At 43.8% G+C, this 23,524-nt stretch overlaps 2 protein-coding genes across 6 annotated transcripts in view; one reads left to right on the top strand and one right to left on the bottom strand.

Moving 5' to 3' along the window:
* Positions 1–9,525, bottom strand: part of SLC66A2 (solute carrier family 66 member 2) — a 76,109-nt gene extending 66,584 nt beyond the window's left edge. For all 5 annotated transcript variants that reach the window (XM_038163526.1, XM_038163545.1, XM_038163506.1 and 2 more), the window contains exons 1-2: positions 9,405–9,525; positions 8,731–9,087 (exon numbers count right to left, since the gene is read on the bottom strand). In XM_038163526.1, the coding sequence (XP_038019454.1) occupies positions 8,731–8,933 (203 nt within the window). In that variant the 5' untranslated portion in view covers positions 8,934–9,087; positions 9,405–9,525. The remainder of the gene's footprint in view (positions 1–8,730; positions 9,088–9,404) is intronic.
* An 11,014-nt stretch (positions 9,526–20,539) lies between these two features.
* HSBP1L1 (heat shock factor binding protein 1 like 1) lies at positions 20,540–23,110 on the top strand. Its single transcript, XM_038128639.1, has 3 exons — positions 20,540–20,644; positions 20,757–20,823; positions 21,726–23,110. Exons 1-3 carry the CDS (start codon positions 20,597–20,599, stop codon positions 21,836–21,838), a joined length of 228 nt encoding a protein of 75 aa, XP_037984567.1. The 5' UTR covers positions 20,540–20,596; the 3' UTR covers positions 21,839–23,110.
* The last annotated feature ends 414 nt before the right edge of the window (positions 23,111–23,524 follow it).

Raw genomic sequence — 23,524 nt, 5'->3', positions numbered from 1 at the left:
TGAGAACAATATCTCAACATCTCAGTGGACTGATCCTAGAGATGCTGAAGAGAGAAGCTTAAGTCTTTGCTTCAAAAGCCAGTAGCAAACCTACTGTTTTGAAAGGAGAATCACATTCATAACGCAGTAAGTCAGTACAGAGAGACCAGAGAGTTATGCCACATTAACACCAGTTATGCGTGCTCTCCACACACACACTCCAAAGATTTCACATGGAATTCTGCGCAAAACTTCCCTTTCTCAATTTTCCATTTTTCAGTTAAGTCATAAAAACAACAGCACTTGCCCTATAAAGAAATAAATACCCACAGCCTTGTCTAGACATCTGAGTGGAAAAGCCAGGTCTGCAGAACACACCAACTATTTAATAAATTTTTGCCTTATTTGGACCAAGACTGGGGGAAGTAAGGAAGTACAGATGATGTGTCATGGGAGCTTCCGTGCACTTCCTTCACACAATAGAGAGGGTGAACTTGGATTGTAGCCAGTCCTGACTGAAGAGCTTACTCTTAAGTGATTGCACAAGATTTTGCTGTAGGAAAAGGAGAATCCTTCAGTGGAGATCAGTAATGCTCTTCCAACATCACTTGATGAAAGCTCAGCAATCCCCACCACAGACTCAGTAAGTGCATAAGGGGTTAAGGGCGGAAGCATATTGCATTTATAACAGGAAGGTGACACACACATCACAGTGAGCTGCTTCTCTGTACTCAATTCTGCCAGGTTTTTTTATGCCTTGAAGACAGAGGTGCCGAGGAAGTGATTTGGTCAGAACATATTGTTGTGCTCCCCAGCTCCCTCACCTGCACCATGAGGCACACAGGCTTTCTAAATTTCCTAACAGCACAGTTACTAAGGTCAATCTTCCACCAAATCATGCTGACCGAGTCCCAAGCCTCACAGGCATGGCAATTATTGCCCTCTTCTTGACAGCCCTCTTCTTGCTGTTTTACAGCACCCTGGCAAAATATAACTTGTTATGTTTGGGCTACTTTTACAGCCGAGCTCCATGCTAGTAAAAACCAGCTAGGTTCACCATCATGCTGTCTCACACTACTGTGTTTCCACTGCAGCCATTTCACCAGAGAGATTTTTTGTTATGAGTCAACTAACAAGGAACAGGACAGAGACTGTAAAGTCCTTGACTAGCTTCCTTGGAAATCATGTGCATAAGAACCAAGCAGCCCACATCAGTGAAAACAGCCAAGTATTTCCTGCCTAATGGCATACAGCTGAGGAAAAGTACAACCCCTTGAGGCTCCATCCTACTGCCAGAGGGCCCACCAGTTATTACTGCAGGAATAGCAGTTCTGTGACCTTTAGTCCCCCACTTCTACCCTCAATGGAGCCTTTACTGTAACAAATTTGGAGGACACTAGGAGGAAAGAAAAAAGAACACAGCTGATAAGCATAATCACAGGCAGTATGTGCTCTGAATAAGGCTTTCACTGCACTAGTTTGAAGTTCAGGGGAAAAGAAAAGAAGTTTGGCCTAGCCTATGCTCCAGGTTCATGATTCCAGAGCTCATTCAGCCTGTGTCGCTGACCATGGCCAAGTTCCCCTCATCTACTGGAAATCAATACTATTATATTTGTCTCTTACTCAGGGATGAGAAAAAATATGGGAAAGATTTACTGAGAATTACAGAGCAGTTAACTGTAAACCAGTTTACATCAGATTTAGAAAAACCATCTTCAATTACAAATGAATTTGCATGTAAAAATACAGTAATGCATTTAAGAGGGGCTGAGCTAGCAGCACAACAAGTTAGAAGCTATTATGACAGTAAATCCAGCCACAGGTCACTGCAAGGTTAGCTTCTCCCTGCTGATGAGATTATTGGTCATTCAGTAACGGGTGCCTCACAAAAGTACTGCCTGCAGTATAAATACCCACTCACTACCGACACAAATAAGCACTGCCACCTGCTTGTCTGATCACAACAATTTGTCATGACATTCAAGTATTGCCACAGACCCTCTCCCTCCAAACACTAGGTGGGAAAAAAAGTAAAACAAAACTCACAACACACAAGAGAGTTACAATGGAAATTTAAAAATTCTTATGGGAATTTCAAACAATGCAAAGCACCTGTAGTGTTTTTCACAACCATCCAGTCAAAGACAACAAAGGTTATACAACAAAACATACTCATGTGAAATATATCTCCCCAAACATCAACCCCAGAATGAGTCTTGCAGGCAACACAACCCGCTAAACTAGATCACATATGATCACATATACAGGAGAACAAACAGCTGCCATGGAGACCAACAGGCAGGGCAAATTACACCACATGGATTAGACCACACTACCTGGGCAGCAAGACTGAAGGGAATACCACTGTCAAGGACCACTCCTGGGTTCTTGAAGCTGTAAAAGTAAAGCCAGAACACTCATTTTGCTCAGGATCATGGACACAAACACCACTCCGAGCTACTTACCCTACTCTGCATTAATATCAGGGCCTGCCAAAGCAACACTAATCCAGTTTAAGACTCCTCAGGGCCAGCCTGAGCCAGGAGCACTATGGGATGTAAGCCCTGCAGGGAGAGCGTGCCATTCCATGCTCTGTTTCCTTTCTGCCTCACAGACACTACTCCTGTCTCTGCTAAGCAGGAGCCAGGAGAGGAGGCACATTAAGGTAATTAAAGCACCTTATGAGAGAAAGGTGAAGAGCCTTAGGATACTAGAACAGGTTTGTGGAAAAGATCAGGTTTGAAGTCCTGGGGGTGAGGGGTCACCACAATTATTCTGCATTTTCATTCCATAACTACAGCGTTGTATAACAAAGTGAACCATGACACTTGCAGTATTCAAGGAACTCAAAGTTCATATGTCACACTACAAAGAGACAAAGAGCTTTTCCACTGTTTACTTCATTTGTAAAAACAAAAGAACCCTTTATTTCCTGTACTAGTCAAATACGCAAATAAAGGGGCGGGAGTGGCTTACATGTTATTAGTGTTTCCACAGCCTTCAAATGACTAATGCATGTTCAGGCTGATGAAGACAAGAGCAGAGACTAACTAGTTATTGAGAAAACTACGTAATTCCATTGATACAATTCAGTTCTGCAATAATCCTGCTATTCCTGTCCTGGGCCTACTTGAAACAGCAAATGCCAATTGTGAAAAAGAAGCCTAAGCCAGACCAAACATAAAAGGTTTGCTTATCGCTTTTCCTAAGACATCTGTTTTTGGTGCAGCCAGATCACTCTGTTTTCCTCCTACACTCCTGGATGCTGTTCCAGCTTTCATCTACTGTCTGCTTTTCAGCTCTTTGGGAAGTTACAGATTCTAGGCAAGATGGAAAGCACACAGGATACACCACGCACTACCAGGATCACGACAGATAGCCCAGGGTAGCAGCATGGCAGCTGTCCTAAAAGTCATCCCACACAATTACAGAATTTAACCTGTAGGATTTAAGCAGGAAGAAGAAACAAACTAGTTTTGCAACAGGATCTTTTGATACAAGGCTCCTCTTGACATTTAAACTGCCAAGACTTTATGCATCATCTCAAACGAAGCTCCTCACTCAGGCATACAAAATTCCACTTTACTTTCTGCACAAAAAAGTAGCGCAACTTATCCCTGCTCTGTGGCACTTATACAAAGGAGGAGTAATTGCATAACACTTTTGCTCTCAATATCTGAGCAAGATTCCACCAGCAGGCCATACGTAAGGCAATCTTTCAAAGTTGTAGTCATTCTATCAGCTTGATTCATAGCATCATCCCACATGCCACACATGTTAAAAACTGGCAAGATCCATTTTAGTAACAGAAGCCTTAAAAGCACAAGTTTCTCCTTCTTGCAGAAAGTCTTTCAGACTTCACTGCTTTGCTTTCCAAAGCCAGAGCAACACAAGACAGAAGGAGTCTGGTCCACAAGTAGCACTGTAGATGCTACAGCACAATAAATACCTAGGAATCTACCCCTGACAAGAGCAAGTTCACTATTTCTCTGTAAATTACCTCCAGCTCCATACCTGGGTCTCTAAACTTCTATTCTTAAACAGGGAGCTTATTCCATTGACTCCAGCACAGAGAGCTCTGAGGTCTATTGATATTGCTGTTTTAAGAAGACTTTTTGTTTCAGGTCCACTGATGAGGAATGGGTAGAGGGTTACCTTTCATCAAAAATAACACAGTCCATAGTCTCCATCCTGCCCCTGGCTATCAGAACTTTTTCCCACAGTTTGCCCTACAGCAACTATTACATGAGAACAACTCCAAAACTGGATGGTTTTATTTTCTGGTTTTGGATTTGCACGGCACTGCTGTATAAGTTTTAGGACAGTGTCCCTTAGAATTGCAGCTCAAAACCTTTGGAAAGAACATTGTCTTCTTGGAAAATATACAAACCCTATTATATAATGACATCCATTTTACACAATGTAAAACTGAAAAAAAAAATCCCAAAAAACTTCTGGGGATAGCACGCAACATAAGTACTTTTGGCTGCACTTAGTCAAGATATACATATAAATGTCTACGCTGATTTCTAAGAAATCTATAGTTCCTTTTCCTCTAGCTATTTATTCTCATTTTAATATTAGAAGAAACTGTAACTTATCTAAGTTCTGCTTTAAAAAAGAAAGGGCCAAGAGAGAGAGGGGGTAGAGAGGGAGAACTCACAAGTAAGTTTTTCTGCATCCTCCACCCCCTACTGATTACACAACTCTCACCCGCCTTCTCATTCCTGCTCTCCATCATGACAATGCAAAGCTACTCAGCTGGCAGCCACACAAACCCAGAAGATGTGTGCATCTTGGTCTACTGCCACAGGGAACTCTGGAGCCATCCCACAACTTCCAAACAGCCTGGGACAGCTTAAACAGATATCAATCACCTCAAAGCTCAGTGTATCCCTTGAGCAAGAACACAGAGCTACCTCAAGAACGTATAATAAGACATAAGGCACAAGCCATCAAAAATGGTAATGAAGTGTTTAGTTAAAAATGTAGAGGGAAGCAAATTGCTATCAGGTGTTTTTTGGAGCAGGCCATACACTTTCATATGCACCAGAATTACAAACGCCTGGAGCTCTGCACTGCTTCTCAATGTCTATCCACAGTGCAGACTTCTCCCAAGCTGATCAGTCCAGAGAAACAATGACCTGTGGGGCAGGAGAAGACAGACAGGAGAAGCAGTACTGACAATGGCAGGACAAAACAAAGGGGCAGCTGATGCAGCCATAAATCAAATCCAGCAGCTATACTGACACCCCAAAATAAATATTGCTTTGATGTGTTAGATGAAGTTGTAACAATAGATTATTATTAAAAATAACATTAAATTGGTATAAAATCTACTGCAGCACAAAATCTGCTCTTCACACTGGTACACAAAGACTCCCTTGTGTTACATTATAAGCACAAACTGCCTGCCTTTCAATTTATTTTTTTAAGAGTCCTCTTTAAAAGGGCAAAATACTTAAATATGGCCAAACTTCTAGTTTCTTTTTCCTAAACAAAAGCCATGCATGCATAAATAAAGTGAAGTAGAATCACACCCATTGCTATCCATACCTGTCTTCAGTCTTCCAGACCAATCTTTTCACACAAAGTTCTGGCACATTGCTGGAACACAGCAAAGCCAAACACACATGAAAGCAGAAACAGCTCCGTGAAAGAGAAGCATTAAAAATGGATACTGTGCTATTGTCATCACTAGCAAACTAAAAGTTCTTTAGGAACACCTTGAAATTAAGTGATTAGATGTAAGAATGACAAGGAAGAGAGGCATTGCACTGAGTCCTCTTGACTTCAAAGGATGGCTTGCCACTGAAGACAGTCTAATCAGAGAAACACAATTGGTGGGAACAGGTAACTGGAAACAGGATTGTTATCCTTGATCTCAGTAGTACTTTGTTCATTGGCTACTGTCACAGTGCAATTCACCAGCTGAAACTCTATTGACACATAAAACATGCCAAGAAGATTAGGAAGCAAATACTCTATTTGGAGGGGAGATGAAAGGTTAAACTTAAACCACAATAAAACCAGACATTAAACCAAAAAAGGATAACCTCTGAAATAACCAAGTACAGTTATAGGAACCTGCAGAATCCATCATTCCACGAAGAGAATGTGAGGGAATAGTCCCCATAGCTGAGAAGAAGGAAGTATGCTAAAGCCATAAGGGAAAGGTGGGAGCACTCGGTCTGTTACAAGTAACACAAATACAGAAACACCAGCACTACCCAAGAGCAAACATACAGAGGCATAAAAGGCATAACAGGCAGGAACAGTCTGTCCTTGTGAGCCACAAATTCAATACATGAAATTTCAGGGAAAACCTGGAAGTAACAACAGAAACAAAGGACAGGAGTGTCTTTGAAGTTAAAAACAAAACGAACAAGCAAAAAACAATAAAAACATCAGCCATCCTAGGAAAAACTTAAGTCCTGAAAAGCAACACTATTAAAACTTGAAAGTTTTTAAGGCCTAACAATTTAAGTACTTATTTTTGGATCAGGGTGGAGGGAAAGTCCAGAAAAAAATTACTCTGGCTCAAATCACGTGCTTAATAATCAGAGGTAATGAAGTGAAACCAAATGAAACTGGAAGCTTTATGGCAGTAGAGTTTCAGATGAGAGATTTGGATTAATACTGGGTTTGCTAAAGGGAAGGAGACATCAAGTGGTACTTGGGAAAAAAAAAATATATATAGAAGAAAATTACTTGTAGGAACAATTCTGTCCTGGCACCAGAAAGGATTACATTATTTAATTAATTAAAACAAAATAAATAAAAACTTTCTAATTTCCTCCAAAGAATATTACATATACAATTAAAATAATTCTGCTGTTTATGCCATTATCGAGAGCATTGTGTCCCAGATAATGCATTGGCCACAAGTAACATTAACCAATTAATGCAAAAATTGAATTGCCAAGATGCTCTATGGGTGCATTTTCACAATGTTCACAGGAATCACAAGCTCTTGCTCTATGATCTTCCTTTAATCATCCAGATATCCAAGGATAACATCCACCCTCAATGCCATTTTCATGACTTACTGGTGTTTATAACTAACTATCAGGGATGCCTAATTTTTTGGGCAGACAAGCAAAATATTCTCTCCCAGGCACACTGAACTATCATTATGCAAGTACTCTTTTGTCTTTTAGTTCAGCAGAACTAGAGAGAGAGAATTCATTGCAAGTACAGACAGAAAGGTTTCTGCAGGATCCTGCGTGAAGCCATTTCACCAAGCTCCAAGGTGACCACAACTTACACAGTGCTTATACGTGTCAGGGAGTGATACTATCATGTGGCTTAACTGCTCATACATACTCCTGTCAATATAACTGCATTCTCTCTCTTTTGAGGTATTGACAAACCTGTCAATATTGATATAGATTATAACTTTTCACTACTTGTGGTATTTATACTTTCACACATCTCTTAACTAGATGTGCTTAAAATCAATACAAATTAAAGACCTTTCAGTTTTTCCATAGTCTGAGTCTCACTTAACAGATGCACTCACCTGAGTTACCTAGAAACTGCCAGCACCTCCATTCAGGTGTAAGCCATTTATATATTTTGACTGCCTCCAGTAAAACCAAAAATTAGACTATTTCTCTTTCCAACAGCGTCAGCTCAGGCTCTTCACTTCTCCTCCAGCCAGTTCCTCTACTTCCCTCCTGCTCTCTGCTTTCTCCATATACTTCTCCCCAGGAAAACACAGTTCCAATGCAACAAGTAGCTCTGTTCTAGTCATGACTCTTCTGTTTGACTGCAAGCTTGTGGTGCCAAGAAAGGGTCTCCCGTTTTCCACTCCAGCACAGCATTTACATGTTGCATTTTGCTGTAGCAGAACCCAGGAAGCCATTATACAGAGTCAGAGGAGGTTTCTTTAAAAAGAAACTGGAAACCAACAAACGGATGCAGCCTGTTACCTATCAGTTCTTCATGGATTAAAAAGCATTACTTTGTAGTCAAAAAAGAATCATAGAATAACTGTCCTTAGTTGCAGTAATTGCCCAGACCATTTAATCTTTGATTTCCCAAGTACATTCTCAGTGGTGTAGCACCTGTATAATCAGAAGTAACGAGCAAGATATTTATAACATTGAGTCACAGAAATCATGCAGTAATAACATTTTCTTTGTCCAGCAGCACAAGACCAAAATATGGAAACAAACCTGCTCTTAAGTATTGAAACTGGTGTTGAAAGCAAAAGAAATTTGCTTTGGAAAGGCAGCACATCCTTTCCTTGCTTATCCAAGAAAGAAAATTTTCATCTGTAGCTGTGCATGAAGATCTACAAGTGAACCCCCTCTGAAGCCAGCTGGCATCCTGGGAAAATGCAAGAATATATGGCAAGTGTTCCAGTGACGCTAATGCCAACTAGACGCTACAAAAAGTGTGTGGTACCGAGGCTTTCGCTCTGAAAAGGGAGATAGAGTATGAAAAATGCAAAATACAGTCAATCGGCAAGAAAAAAAAACCCTGACTTAGCATAAACCTCTTTACCAACAAGTTAAAAAGTTTCACCTTGGAAATCAGACTGCTGATAATCAGATCTGGCAAGGTAACAGACCATGCTCCCCAGCCCAGTTCATTCTACTTAAAAGACACACTAATAGAAATTAGATTTTCAAGAGAAGGGGAAACGTACATAAAACATTATTTCTTCAAACATTCCAATCAAAGCTTTACACCTGGCAAACAAGTAGGAAGCTTCAGAACTGAGCAGAAACACAGCCCACTTACCAAAAAAGTATGCGCAGAATGTTTGCGACCAGCAACACCAGGCAGACGTAGGTGGAGAAGCCCTCCGCGTTCTGGGTCCGCCGAATGTCCCGGTACTGGGGGATGTAGGGCACGACGCCGCCGAACACCATGGCCCCCGCGGCGCCCCACGACACCAGCTGCTGCATGGGCACCAGCAGCCACTCCAGGCCGCCCGGCTCCATGCCGGGGGCGCGCGGGGAGGCGCTCAGGCTGAGGGATGCCCTCAGGCTGAGGGTGCCCCGCCGCAGCTCTCCGGCCGGGGCCGGCTCTAGCCACGGGCGGGCTCCTGGCCGGGATGCGGCTCCATGACTGCGCCCGCTCCCGTGGGGCCGGGACCTGGGGAAAGAGATGGGGCGTGAGCCTGGCTCTGCCGAGGGCGGCTCCGGGAGCCGGCGAGCTCGGACCACCGCCCTGCCGCGGGCGGGTCGGGGCCGCCCCCGCTCCAACCTCGGCCCCGGCCCCAGTCGCAGCCCGGCCCCGGCACGGCAGCGCGCCGCTCCATCGCTGAGAGCGGCCGGGCGCGGCGCGGACACGCGGCTCCGCCGCCACCCCCGCCCGGCCCCCGGGTCGCGTCTTCGAGGGGGCTCCTCCGCCTCCCTCGCCCACCCGCGCTCTCCCCGCCCCGCGGACAGGCACTGCCGCCCGTCCCGCACCTGCTCCCCGAGCTCCGGCCGCCGGCGCCCCCATCCCCCGGCGCCGCTCCGCGGGCGGGCAGCGGCGGCCGGGGCGGCCCGTGACGCACCGGGAGCGGCCCCGCCTCCGCCAATGAGCGCCGGGGCCGCCCCTTCCTCCGGCGGGGAGCGGCGGCACCGGGCCCGGCCGCCTCCTCCCCTGCCGTAACGGCGAGCCGTGGGCTGCAGGGGGCTCGGCTACCTCGAGCGCACCTGGGCGTCTTCTCCTGCTCGGGCTGCGCTGAGATGCCGCCCCGGGTCCTGCTCCCCAGGAGTTATGGAAAATTCCGTCATGCCTCGTGGACAAGGGGGAATGGCTTTAAACTGAAAGGGAGTAGATTTAGATTAGATACTTGGAAGAAAGTCTTTACTTTGAGGGTGGTGAGGCACTGGAACAGGTTGCCCAGAGAAGCTATGGCTGTACCATCCCTGCGAGTGTTCCAGGCCAAGCTGGATGGGGCTCTGAGCAACCTGGCCTAATGAAAGATGCCCATGGCAGCGAGGTTGGAACTAGATGGTCTTTAAGGTCGTCTCCAACCCAAACCATTCTATGATTCTGTGATTTCTGTGGCTCTCTGAATTGCAGCGGCTGGAGAGGGAAAGTGTGCATCTTGTACTCATAGTAGGGCAGACCCAAAGTGACCAGGGTGCCTCTACTGCTGCTTGCACTGGGCCAGGAGAGGACAAGTGCTGCAAGTGCTACACACAGGTGTTGAGTGGAGAATGGCAGCATGCACACTGCATCCACCTCCTTCAGCCACACTTAAAAGGATGGATCATCCACCATGCATCCAAGTGGCTGCACAGCTGTCCTCAAAGCTTGTTCCTTGGGCTCCCCATAATACTACCGCAGACATACTTCCTTCTACCTTGTTAGTAGAAGGAAGGCTGCTTGTCTTTTGCTGCTCATCCAACAGGTAGGAAATGAGATGGGTTTTCCTGCATCTGAGTGATGTATGATTTTGTGTCCTATAGCAGCAACTGCAAATGTTTTTTGTGAGTGTTAAAAGGTAAAAGGAGCTGAATTAAAAATAGAAGTATCTTATTTCAGGATTTCAGAAGCCTTTTGTTTACTTCCTGCATAGCAGCACCTTGCTCAGCTGCAACCATTTCTTCCACTGGGCAATTCTTGCAGCATATGCGCAGCACATGAACCTGCACATTACCACAGAATGTATTTGTCAAAGACATTCTTGGACTACCATCACACAAATATCCAAAACAGCCTCCTATGTAGATCAGGTGACCAGTGATAACATTGAGACTTAGCTTTCCTACAAGGAAGTAGCAGCTCTGCTACTTGAACAAAGCTCTATTCTATTACACAGACTTGATTGTTTGATTGCTGAAGTTAGAAATACATAGTGGATGTTTTGATCTCTGATTTTTGGATGAGGATCCTGAAGTTCCTGATGTCATCACATCTGACTCACTCAGACTATTACAATCCAATTATGTATAAACTGCATTTTAAACATTTTAACATTTAAAACATTTTATTATTTAATGGCTCATATTTCATGTATCACTTGTGCGTTATCATCAAGCAGTTATGCCAATTTCTTTACATGCTTTCCTTGGAGCCATTAGCACATTATTTTTCCTTAAGCACAATGGTTTAAAAAAACTTCAAGTTGAAAATAGGAGTAGCCCAGATTAGAAAGCAAATTTTTGTTCATGTAAATACAAGTATTTTGAGAAATCATGAAGAAATTGTCTTGAGAAAACAGGTATTTTGAAGTAAACTACCAAGCTGCCACCAGATCTCCAGGTTAGCTTCCAGAATTATTCCAGGATGCTCTTAAGTCTATTCAATAACAAATTGCATAGAATATTCAGATTCTAAAATACTCAACTGGAAACAGACAACTGCCTAAACTTAGGTTGTTTTCCCTTACTTGAACCTGTAAGGGTAAAAACTGTGAGTTACAGCACATTACTGTGTGAACACAATTCAGTACTGGTCACTAAAAAACGTCCTAGTAGCTCAGGAGTTAATCCATGGATGTAAGCTAAACTGACCAGTGACACCAGACACTGAGTGGGAGGAGGAATGACAGGCTGGCTGAACTCCTCGGGCTGAGCAGCTGCCAGCATCAGGAAGGGACCCTTCAGGTCTCAGGATATTCTAAAAAGTCAGGCTCAGGTATTTTTGGTAGTGGTGCCATCCTGAGGTGCTTGCTGCCTCCAGCGTAGGATCCTGCCTGGCACAGGAGCACCCAGCCACAGCAGACCCAGCAAGACTCCAGTAGGAGAGTGTGCTAGAAGAAATTTATCTAAACCTGAGGTGATAGCGGGTGATTGGAGTCTTGCATCATCAAGGAAAAGTTCTGCAACCTGCAGGTCTGAGTGCAGTCACACAACAATGAGCCTTGTGAGGCTTCATGTGAAAGCAGATTTCTTTCTGTGGGAGATAGTAACTGAGAGGGAGCTCAGAAGGACCGCCCTCTTGATATAAAAGCAGACCCTACCCTAGAAACAGTACTGCTTCACTGCCAGACAGCAATCCTCTGTTTCAAGTGAGGAGAAAAAGAACGGGTGTATTTATTTTTTCACATAAACTCCCATTAGGGAAAAAACCCTGTTTGCTAGAACTACATTACTCATTCAGAAAACAGAAGCAGACAATGTTTCACACCAGACCTTTGAAGACTAAATTAATCTTTTTAGGACATCTGCTGAAGGAGAATTGAAATTGATTATGTGAGCAACTTTCGCTGCCTAGTTATAAACTATGTTCTAGCAGTTAACATTTTGGTAACAATGTAGTCCCCAAACCTCCAAATATCATGAGAACTTTGATTTATTTTAGATTAATAAGTCTGATAAGAAATGTTCCTGTAGTATCTTTGGATGTGGTATAAGCAAGCTGAAAATAGTGAACAGACATTGAATGTTTTCAAAGGGCTTTTAACTTTAATGTTGGTAGAGGTAATAAAAATTACTATATAATGTTTAGTTTTTCCAAATAGGTCCACTGACTTAAAAAAAGTAAGCAGAGCCCCATTTCTGACTTGGCTCCATATGGCCATACTCCTACCAGGACGACACTGAGACCAACAGGACACAGGAATGAACCACCCAGTGGACCAGCTTCATGACAAGACTTAGCCATCTCTTTGCAGTTTTTTACAGGAGGAGGAGGAGGAGGAGGACAGCTGTTGGTACTTTACTTGTAGTTACTGCAGTAGCAAAAATAGCAGATTGCTGCAAGTCTCCCAACCAGTCTGTTGTTCTGTCAATTGGTTTTGAAAGATGAGTATTAAAATTATTTTATATTCTACATTAGAGAAATGCTGTTGCACAGAGGCAAGCATATGAAGTCCATTCAAGACCCTGCTAAAGTGCAGATAAGCCCTAAGTTACTTCTTGAACACATTTCACAATAAAAGGATAAAGTGAATCCCTATGGTAGCCAAATTCCCTTCAATTACCACATTATATATCTCATTCTGCAACTACAGCCATGGGGACATTAAAAAGAAATATTCACTGTACTGTTCATAAAACAAGTAAATGGGTCTTAAGTGTCTTGAAATTGGCCATTCCTACCATAATGTATTATCACTAAATCAGCTGTCCTCCATTTCTTGATTTTTTTAAAGCAACCCTGCTGCAACTGGTGGCAGAAGCTACAGCCTCCTGGCCCCTCCTAACACCAGTGAGCCCCTTTTTTGGCAGCTGATGGGCAGAATCAAGCTAGCGTTAATAGGAGATACCGTTTTATTGCACAGTTTCACCACTCTTCCTTTCTCCTCCTGAGCTGGTCTTTACAAACAGAACAGTGAATATCAGCATGAGTGGAACACCCACCTGCCTGCAGAGGAACACACTCTGCACTTCCAACGAGGAGCTCTGACAAGCATGCCCAAGCCTACAAGCCCATCCCTGGGCCGTAGTCACATGCTTTGCACTGGGGAGCAGGAACCATGACCATGGAGGTTGATGATTAGACTCCTCTCTGTACTTGGACTGCTACCATCTCCACAGAAAAATGGAGAAAAAGCGCTAAAACAAACATATCAGAGCAGGAATCAGCCTGACAGCTGGCAGAGATACATGAACCCTTCTTCAAACCATTACAGCTTTGTAAACAATGGGCAAAGTTCAGAGTGGGGAAATAAACAAACAGCAGTCCTGGTTCAACTTTTTACCTGTGTAGCTGCTTACTCAGGTAAGAAGTTAAACCAGGACTGCTTTACCCACAGCCTACTCTTCTGTTAAACAGGTCCAGCTGGCTGCAATTATTTCTTCCCCACCTACTCTTGGGATGCCTTTGGTGGGTCCCATGACATCAAGGTCACCTCAGCAGTTGGCTGCATCAGAGGAGTCCATAGACAGCTCCCAATCCACCTGCATATCCTTGCCCATGTCCCACAATGCAGCCAGAAGTTCTCGGCTTAACAACCTTCAGGAGCAGAGCTACTTTCTCTTAAGAAGATATGTAATAGAGGAACATCTCCACAGATGGGATCTGCACCGTGTGCCATGGGAAAGTACCATGCAGACTCCATTAATCGCTGATCCAATGCATGGTGCTCAGCATCAGAAGGGACAGAATCCTCTTATTATTGCATCTGAAATGGCTATTTTATTAAGCTATTTTTTGATGGACCTTTCTTGACATGATGCAGAAAGAGCTCTGTACCATCACACACTCTCATGCACTTCACTCCTCCCTGGGGCAAAATGCTCACTAATTACGGGATCAGTTGTGTTCCACAAGAAGCTGCTGATACCAGGGAGTGAGCTGGGAAAGAAGGAGTGTGGTGGGTTGATCCTAGGCAGCAGTGAAGCCAGTTGGTCACTCAGTCCTTCCTACAGGATGAGGAAGAGAATCAGCAGGGTGAAGCCATGGGAAAAACACCTATGGGTTGACATAGAAGTCTTGTAGTGAATAAAAAGAACATAACTAAGTGATGCAAAGTCAACCACTCACCACCTCCCACTAAGAGACTGGTGCCCAGCAAGTCTCCAAGCAACAGCTACTTTGGAGAAACTTCCTGCCCGCAGCCTGGTTTTATTGCTGAGTGCGATGCTGTGGGTCCAGCATGTCCTTTTTATCATCTGGGGCAGCTGTCCTGGCTGCTTCCCCTCTCAGCCTCTTGTGACCCCCCAGCCTTCCCCCCTGCTGGGGGAAGGACAGTGAGAAACAGAGGTGGCCTTGATGCTGTGCAACCACAGTTCAGTGATGGCTAAAACACTGGTGTGCTGCCAGCGCTGTTCTAGTCACAAACACAGCACCGTACGGGCCGCTTTGCAAAAAGCTGACTCCATCTTAGCCAGAGCCAACACAGGGCATGAAATGCAATTTGGGAGATCCTCATGCTGGCTTTTTTGCTGAACAAGTGAGGGTGCAAATGCAGTGTCCAAAGTGTCAGGAGAACTATCCCTAGCCTACCCTGACTCATTTTCTCTCCACTGTGGAGTAAATAAGAAGCAGAGAAAGAAAATAAAAATGACAGAGAAACTACAGCTTCATAATGATTCAAAATACCACCAGGTGACCTGGAGTCAGTAGCATTACAGCACCCAAAGTGTTTTTTCTTTCTCTGCTCTAGGACAAGGACAAAGTGCTCCTGGTGGCATTTACACACTGTAGCACACACATGGCTTGTTTCTGTTAGATAAGCTCAATATCGCTGGTACACAAAACTAAATTTATGCTCTCCTTACCATGAGCAAAGAGTGCAGAATGGGGAAAAAAAAAAACCAAAGACCATCTTTATTGCAAGAGTAACACTTGAGTCAAAGATAATTCAGACAAAACAGACACAAATACTGCAGACTGACTTTTCTGAAACCCCAAGGAGCTGCAGTCACAGGTGGTTTTGCTTCTGCTTAATACAGAATCTATCCCAGAGAGAAAATTAACATCCTCATGTGTCCACTGAGCCACTCTGGCTAGTCCCAAAAGTGGGAGCAGCCTTGGGGACCCATGCCACTGCACCTCCTTCCCAGTTGTAGAAGGCTAAATCTCCAGCGCTCTTCTGCTCAGCTGACACTTGTGCTGCCTATGCTGGCAGTGTCCCTTAGCACCCTCTGGCCCCTCTATGCCCTTGTAATTTCAGATGCCTTTTGCTAGGCATGGTTGGAATATGCACCCAAATGTCTCCTGCTGGCAAACACCATGTGGAGCACTAAATGGAGCTGATGTGGGAGGGCTTACAACATCACCCAAGCTGCATAAAATACCTGTCATAACTCATAGCTCCTCTCCTCTTCCACAAATGTCTGACAGAAGAAGCAGGCAGGCCACTGCCAGTCAAGGTGTCAGTCTTAAGAGAAAAAAAAAAAAGCCAAAGAGTCAGATTACCACACTCTTGGCTGTTTTTATTACTGTCATTGCCCACTGACCCTATCTTGCTGTTAGAACGTGTTCCTACACCCAATGTTTTCCAGTGTTATTGCCCATATTTGCCCAAATCAACTCACATCTTATGCAACCATACTAAGTGCTTTCCATTAATTCAAGGTGAATTTAAACTGCCTGTAGCAGGGAGACACTCCAGTTGCCTCCTCTGGGAAAAGTTGTGTCTGAAGCTGGAAGGAAACATTAGCATAACTGCAGTTTGGTCACAGGAAATTTTACCCACGGTTCTTTACACCCTCTGGAAATGCAAAATGAGCATTTTCCAATGAACCACTCCCTCCTTTGCCCAGCTTCCAGCCTCTTCAGCACAGGCTCTCTTTAGCAAATATTTTAGAAAAATACTCTTTCCATCATGCACCACAGCACGTGCCATGTTTCATATCTGTGCACAAAATGTGCATTCTGCTCTGGACCACAAGGTCCCTGGAAAAGAGTCACACCAGGCTGTGGGATCTGAACATGTGAGGTCAGCTGCCTGTCCTTGTGCCACAGGGGCTGCCTATCCTGCCCTCACAGCAGAGCCTCACCTGTCACACACTACATTTGCTTCCAGAAAGCTCTTCTGTGCTCTTCTGTGTGAGGAGCAAGGCCACGGGGTGCTTTGAACACAGCCCCCAGATGCAGTGCCAGGCATGCCAGCAGCAGGGCACCAGGCCAGAGAAACAGACCCTGCTCCCTCTCCCACCAGGGACAAACACCTCCAGCTCCCTCCTGCAGCCTTTCAGGAGGTGAGCTGATGGTGAATACTCCTTTACCCTCACTATCCAAAGACGACAGAACAAGGCTGGAGCAGAAAAAAAGCATGGGAAGCAACATTGATTACCAGCCATGTCCGGGAAACATAGCTGGAGATTTCTAAATCACGACATAATAACTCAGTCAACAGCAGCTGGGTAGATGATTTCACAGAGCCGTGAATTACACACAGCTCTTCACAGAGCCAAAGGACGCCACCACCACCACCCACCAGACCAGCCTACTAAGTCACCTTTCTGCTGCTCCTGCATTTATCCCGGTGCAATACTCTTACATGGAAAACTACACCCTGTGTTCTATTACAGCTACTTAGCAGTACATGATGCCTAGAGCATGCACTGAACATCTGATCAAGATTATCCTTAACCCTTTCCGTTTTCTTTCTGTAGATACTTGCAGAAAGGGGCTGGCTGAAGTATTTCACAATAAGGGGATTTGTGAGCAGCAGTCCCAAAAAAGAATACTTTTATTAAAGGTAGAACACCTCCATCAGGAATCAGGTTTCCCAACGGCTGGAATTTTCTCTTCAAAGATACAGAAGCTGAAATTTGAACCATGAGCAAACACCCAGGCTTTTAATATTCACCTCAAATGACTTTGTATTTCAAAGGAACACCAGCTGTCAGACACCACTGACCCAAATGCCTTTTTCCCCTGCCTGAGGCATTTGCATTTCACTCACCACATATTTCCCTGCTTTTAAATAACAACTTGTTGGTCTACTGATGTTACCATATGAAAGAAAAGCGATGCCTTCACCAGGAAGTACTCCAGTGGAGCAAGATTTCAGTGAACTGCATTATGCTGAATCAAAAGACTGGGTAAATGTCAAAGTTTGCTACAAGAACCATCAGCGCCATTTGGGATTGCTGCATATAAAAGCTGATGACCTAGCAAAGCCGGATGATTTTTTTCTGCACATTGTGTCCCTCTGAATCACTACTGCAAAGCGACACAGGAGAAGCTACCTGAGAGGGAAGGACCAGGCACAGCATGACTCAAAGACCCAGCCCAACAATTTGTTAGCAAAAATACCATGATTGTGCTGCAAGCACTAACTTGTACCTAGCCCTTTTCAGAGAAAACTTTTAGTATTGACCATGCCTCCACCAGGAAGAAAAAATAGCAAACACACAAAATTTGCAGTGCCATTTGCATCCTGCCTTCTTATCTGCAGCCAAACAAGCTGCCATGTTGGCCCAGGAGCCCTTCCCTCCTTGTCTCCTTCCAGCACTAAATTCCTGTTTTCTCTCTTACCACACATGTAAATTCAGTTTCTCTTTGAGATGTCCTTTCTCTGGCCTCACCTCCATTCCAAAGCAACCCTGAGCCAGACATGCTTGGAGTATGTGACCAGGGGATTCCTTACCCCGGTATATAAAATCTTATTTGTCAGCAGAGGGGAGGGAAAGAGGCTCTATGTAACATCCAAACAGCAAGAGTGATGCATTCCTACAACGGTTCTTCTATCTCACCACACCACAGCCCTTTACAGCATGGCAGTGAACTTGGAGCTTAGATCTTATAAATGTTTCAACATGCTTTTATGTCCTATCCTGCTAGTCTGACTTCTCCTTCCAGCAGTGGAGGGACTGGAATTTCCCTAGGAAAGAGCAAGGGAAACATGCTTTTATACCATTTCAGCGCACACTGTGAAGAGTTCACAGCACAGGTCTGCAATACTGAAATAGGATGGAAGCAGATGGCACCTCAGCCTCAAGGTCACTCTAATTTTATTTTTACTTCATGTTCTTCATACCAAGAAGACATATTTAGACTGAAAGTGACTAAAGTCTAAGCTTTTTACTGAAAGAAAGTAGCATCAAGCATATTTTGGAATGGAAAAATAATTTGTTGACAAATCTTCTCTTTTGCTCCTTTCTCAAACCTCCTCAGGACCTGTTTTTGTATTGCCAAAATGAACTTCTTGTTATCCTTTTAGTAAATTAAGCATTCTTCTTGCAGTAAATACTCTTATGAGCACTGGTGGTATATTGGTTTTCAGCTAGCCCTCTGCTTTTGAAACAAAACAAAACCAAAGGGTCTTTGCTCAGCTTCCCTTAGCCCATGGGCGCATGCCCAACATGGACTATGCTTTTAAACTATGGCTCATCTTACATACCCAGATTTCAGACCCTGGAAATGTATGCAACAGCTCAATTCTGAACTTCTAGGCCCTCTGAGAAGGGAGAGACTAGAGGACAGCAGAGCAAAACCAAGCATGCTAGTTCTATCGTAAGTAAATCCATTGTTAAGCAAAGTCTGATTGGTCTTGTCGTTTGTCTCGTCTATTCTTAGGCTTTCTGAAGTTTGGAACTTTTCCATGCCTACTTTTAGCTTTAAAGACACTTCCATTTTTATTTCATAAACCCGGCTGTGCACTATTGGCATAATTTAGCTCCAGATCTGAACTAAGAAGGCCATTCACATCAGCTGCTGAGCCCACAAAGTAAAAGAAACAGACCTTTGAAGGGGAAAATGCATGGCAAATATTTTTCAGTCTCTTTCATGCTTTTAATTGCCTGTCCTTCATTGCTGTGCCAGCTGGATACTGTATTTTTTTTTTCTGTTTTGACCACACTGACCTACCTCAGAAAAATGAGGAGCTAATTACAGAAAACCTTTATCAAGCCATGCTTGTTTTCAGTTGAACTCTAACCTGGCCATTGCTAAAATGTGGCACTACAAAGATATAGTGGGATTCCTGTGAATTGGTTGGCTGTATAATGCTTGCTCCTCTGCACTTCCAGCAGGTTCTTTATCCTTGCAAGCTCTTCACTTCCAATAAGACTCTATGGCTTTGTTCAGGATAACTGGGCACAAGCAGACAGAGCCACTTTGATTGCCTCTGGGGTAAAATACTGCTGCATGAGAGAGAAGCTTTTGTAGCTCTTCTGGAAGGAGGGAAAACCAGGGAGACTATGGCTGTTATCAGAAGTAAAAATGCAAAAATACTACAGCTCTACCTACTTCTACTACTTGGCCTTAAAGGAAAGAATATTTATTATCGACAAATAAACAGGTAAGAAGCACCAATTGTTCCTTATTACTTATGCAACAAAAAGGCTGTACAATTGAAGCTAGTGGCTACATACAAAAGCAAACCTTATCTACATGCATAATATTGTTAAAATTGTTTATCTAGAAGCTGTCTAGAGCAGTAATACTGCTAGGACACTCAAGCTTTGCAAACGTGCTTGATTTTTCTTTCTACAACAAGGACTACCTGCAAGAGTGGGAAAAAATAAGGCTATACAGAGAAGCTACAATTATAGGAAGCAGGTAGCAATGCAGAGGTTGCTTTGATGCCAGAATTTCACCTCAGAGATTAACACACCCTCTCAAATGAGGTGGGGAAGGTCAAGAAGGAAAACAATTAAGTTTATTATGAAAGATTCTAAGTGGTAGGCTTACAGCAACTGAAGTAATTCCCAGCTCAGATTTTTTTTTTTTTGTGGATGAAGACACATATTTGGCATATCTAGCATATATAATTACTCAAAGTAATTGACTAAGGTAATTTATTGCCCAACAGTGATGTGCTCCTAACCATACAGACACAGTAAATTGAAAACCTCTTCATTTACATCAGGCAACAGTCTCAGCGTCCAGAAGAAAGACACCTCTGTAATAGATGCACTGGGAGCTTTTTTACGCTGTGCAGCCCAGAAGCCAGGGATGACCTAGATGCTGGTGCTGCAAGAGGCACCATGCGACTCTCCCTGATGCCTTTGATGTTGCCTCGCTCGACACTGCAGTGCAAGGAACTTCAACCACCACGGTATTTTTACCACTCCATCTCACAAAACTAAGTGCACGGGGGAAAGGAGCAAACCTCAAAAAAAAAAAAAAAAAATTGTAAGACCTCTTAAGATGAAACCTCAGCCCATTATTTAGTTACCGCCGCGCGGAATGACGATTTCTTCAGCAAATAAAGAACTGGTAGCGAAGGGTTCCCTGGCTCCCCGCGGAGCGCTGCGGGCGGGGCCGTGCGCTCTCTGCCCGCCCCGCCGCGCCCGCGGAGCCGGAGCCGGAGCTGGAGCCGATGGCGGCGGCCGCCGCCCCGCCGGGAGCCGCGGAGCTGCCGCAGCTGGTGAGCGGGGCCGGGAGCGGAGCCGGGCCGGTGCCCTGGTTGCGGGGCTCCTGGATGGCCGGGGCCCCTGCCTTCTGCTTCCCCTGTGTTCATTTTCCCCCTTTCCCGGCAGGCGGAAAATCTGCTCTGCCGGCTGCAGGAGAATTTTGAGGCTCTGACGGAGAAGCTGACGCTGAGAAATATCCTCTTTGGAACGTGGGGTGCCGCGGCTGGGGCCCCCTGCACGCTGATGGGTGCGGGCGGGGTCTTTGCTTCTAAGAGCGGGGTGGGCTTCTTTCTTAAACATCAAATTCGCGTGGAATGTGGGGCGTGGGTAAACACCTACGACGTAAAGGCACCTGACGTACTACCCCCCGGCCCTTCCCGCCCCAGCCTGTTTATTGATCTCTTTTTCTAAGGAGGAAATCCTAAAAAATGTTTCACTACAAGTAGCAAGGTAGTCTCCGTGCAGCAATTCTGGCTTTCAAGTAAAATAAGCATCGAATTATGTGTAAAGATTCTGAAGGTGCATTTAAAAAAGCATGCATCTCCAAAAATGCAACTCAAACGAGCCACCGTTTAAAAGCAGCTGAAAAATGCCTGAGCATGACAAGGTGAGCCCTCAAATGAAGAAAATCAGACCTCTGAGATTTCTTATTACAGGGGGCTCTGAGATTTCTTATTACGTGTGCTTACAGAAACTACTTCTGCTTTCCAAAGCATTTTTTTTTTTTTTCAGAAACTTGACCTTTCAGGAAGCAGCTACTTCCTGAATAATGTCTGAGTAGCCCTCATATTCTGATTCTGTAGGTTACCTGTATGGTATCACCTAAAAGAGTTCCTCAGAAAGAAAACAATCTCTCACACAGTTCACTCATGAGTATTTGCAAAGGCTTTTGATACTAAGAATTTTAATGCTTGTCTGTCATTAGAGAATGAGAGATTGTGTTCTAACAATACCACCTTTGCATGCTTCATCTTACATTAAGTGTGAACAAGTAAAAGGCTGACACATCTGGGAGAAGGTTGCTTGTTCTTACAGAAGAAAAAACCTGTAAAAATGTAGAACTCTTATTTATAACAGTTATCTTTAACTTTTTACTGGAAGAAATGGGCGAGCGCATCAATGACCTTGAGAAGCGTGTTGCTGACCTGATGACAGAGGCTGGGGTAGAAAACAGGGATGAAGAATTGGGAGTAAAGACACTTACTTAAGTTTTTCTGTGTTTTATGCATTTCCACTTAGTTTTGAGTGGTGGGCAAGTAATTGTGTTTACTTATTTAGTATACCTGCATTTTCTTAGATTTGAAAGTGTACTTTTTAAAAACATACTTAATATACCTTGGATTTTTTTTTTTTTTTTTGCCAAGAGACAAAGAATGTGACCACTTTCACAAAAGAAAAACTGCATCTTGCTGGCTCTGTTCCAGCTGAGTGCAATATACAAGGGGGCAGTGCTAACTCGCCTCAAGTGTGTAAACTGAGGCTGTCCGTTCATAGTGAAATGCGTGTGGCTTGAAGTGATCCTGCCTACCATTCCTGCCCCTCAGGTATGCTAACCTAGCTGAGGATGCTCACTGATGTAAATTTATGTACCTCTGCTTTTAAAACTGCCACAACTTCCCAGTGCGGCTTGGAGCACACCTCTCACACGCACTCACCACAAACACAGCAGTAAACTATAGTCAACCACTTCATAATATAAAATCATGCTACAGTTCAGGATTGTGTTCTGGATTTTATATCTGTCTCTTGCAAATGCCAGCCCCCTCCCTGATGGATGGCTGACTCTGTGTTCTTAGTATTTATGAGGCAGCACTGCTTCTGTGTTCTGTGGATGCAAGTGATGTTGTCTTCCTGTTGATGCACACTTCCTAATTCAAACTGAGACACATCAATTATTCTTGTCGTTGGAACTTCTTATGCACTGAAAGACACGAATCTCTATAAATATTCTGAAGTAATTTAGGTATCTGTTCATTCTGATGCCTTTTGCACAAGGTATGCAATAATTTTCAGAAATGCAGAGAGACAATCCACAGTATTTAATTGTAGAGAGATCTTCCTATCTCCATGCTGAACCACATTCATGAATAAATCAATAACCTACTTATTCACTGTATCTTTGCAGCACTGAAATGAGGATGTGTTTGAGGAAGATTAAGGGCAGAACAGCATACCACTGACTCTGACATTTTCCAGTTTATTGTCACACTAACAAAAAATGTTTAGGGAAAACAAATGTGTTGGTATCATGTCAAAACAGAACCTTGAAAAAAAATTTTAAACTATTGCCCTGGGAAAATAATTGAAAGCTAGGTTTGTTCATCTAAGCGGGGCACTGTATTTCCTGGAGCTGAAAAAGAACTGTTAGTTTCAGAGAAGGCAAAGCCACTGTTTTGGATAGAAAACTATATATAGTGAACTTATCCAATCACAAATGTTTTCAATGAATGAAAATATTAAAATATTTTAATATTAAAATAGTAAGATTTGTTGTCTTTTTAACTTATATGTTCTTAGAATAAACTATTCTGTACTAAAAAAAATGGCAGTATTCGTAGGCCACAACTGCTTGGTTGTTACTCTTTGCACAAGCCCACCCAAAGCTGTGCACACCAGTGCAGGTAACATCACCCAGGTATTTATATTGTGACAATTTCAATTCTTTAATGTTAGCTGTCTTGATGAAAACAGTTTATTTTATTTAAATACCTGGAAATAGATGAGGAGTTCTAGTTACCAGGCATGTCCAGAAGAAGAAATTGGTAGTCACAGGACATCTGCACTAAATTTAAGGTGGTTTTACACCAAAACATTGGTACTCTGCAGGGAAAATTTAGTTTGAAATGTAAAGAGAAACTTTTACCAGAAATGCGGAAACTGAAGCATTGCCAGGT

This window comes from Motacilla alba, chromosome 2, assembly GCF_015832195.1.
Source record: "Motacilla alba alba isolate MOTALB_02 chromosome 2, Motacilla_alba_V1.0_pri, whole genome shotgun sequence".
NCBI lineage: Eukaryota > Metazoa > Chordata > Aves > Passeriformes > Motacillidae > Motacilla > Motacilla alba.
The sequence above is the reverse complement of the archived record's forward strand: the minus strand, read 5'-3'. Positions and strand labels throughout refer to the sequence as shown.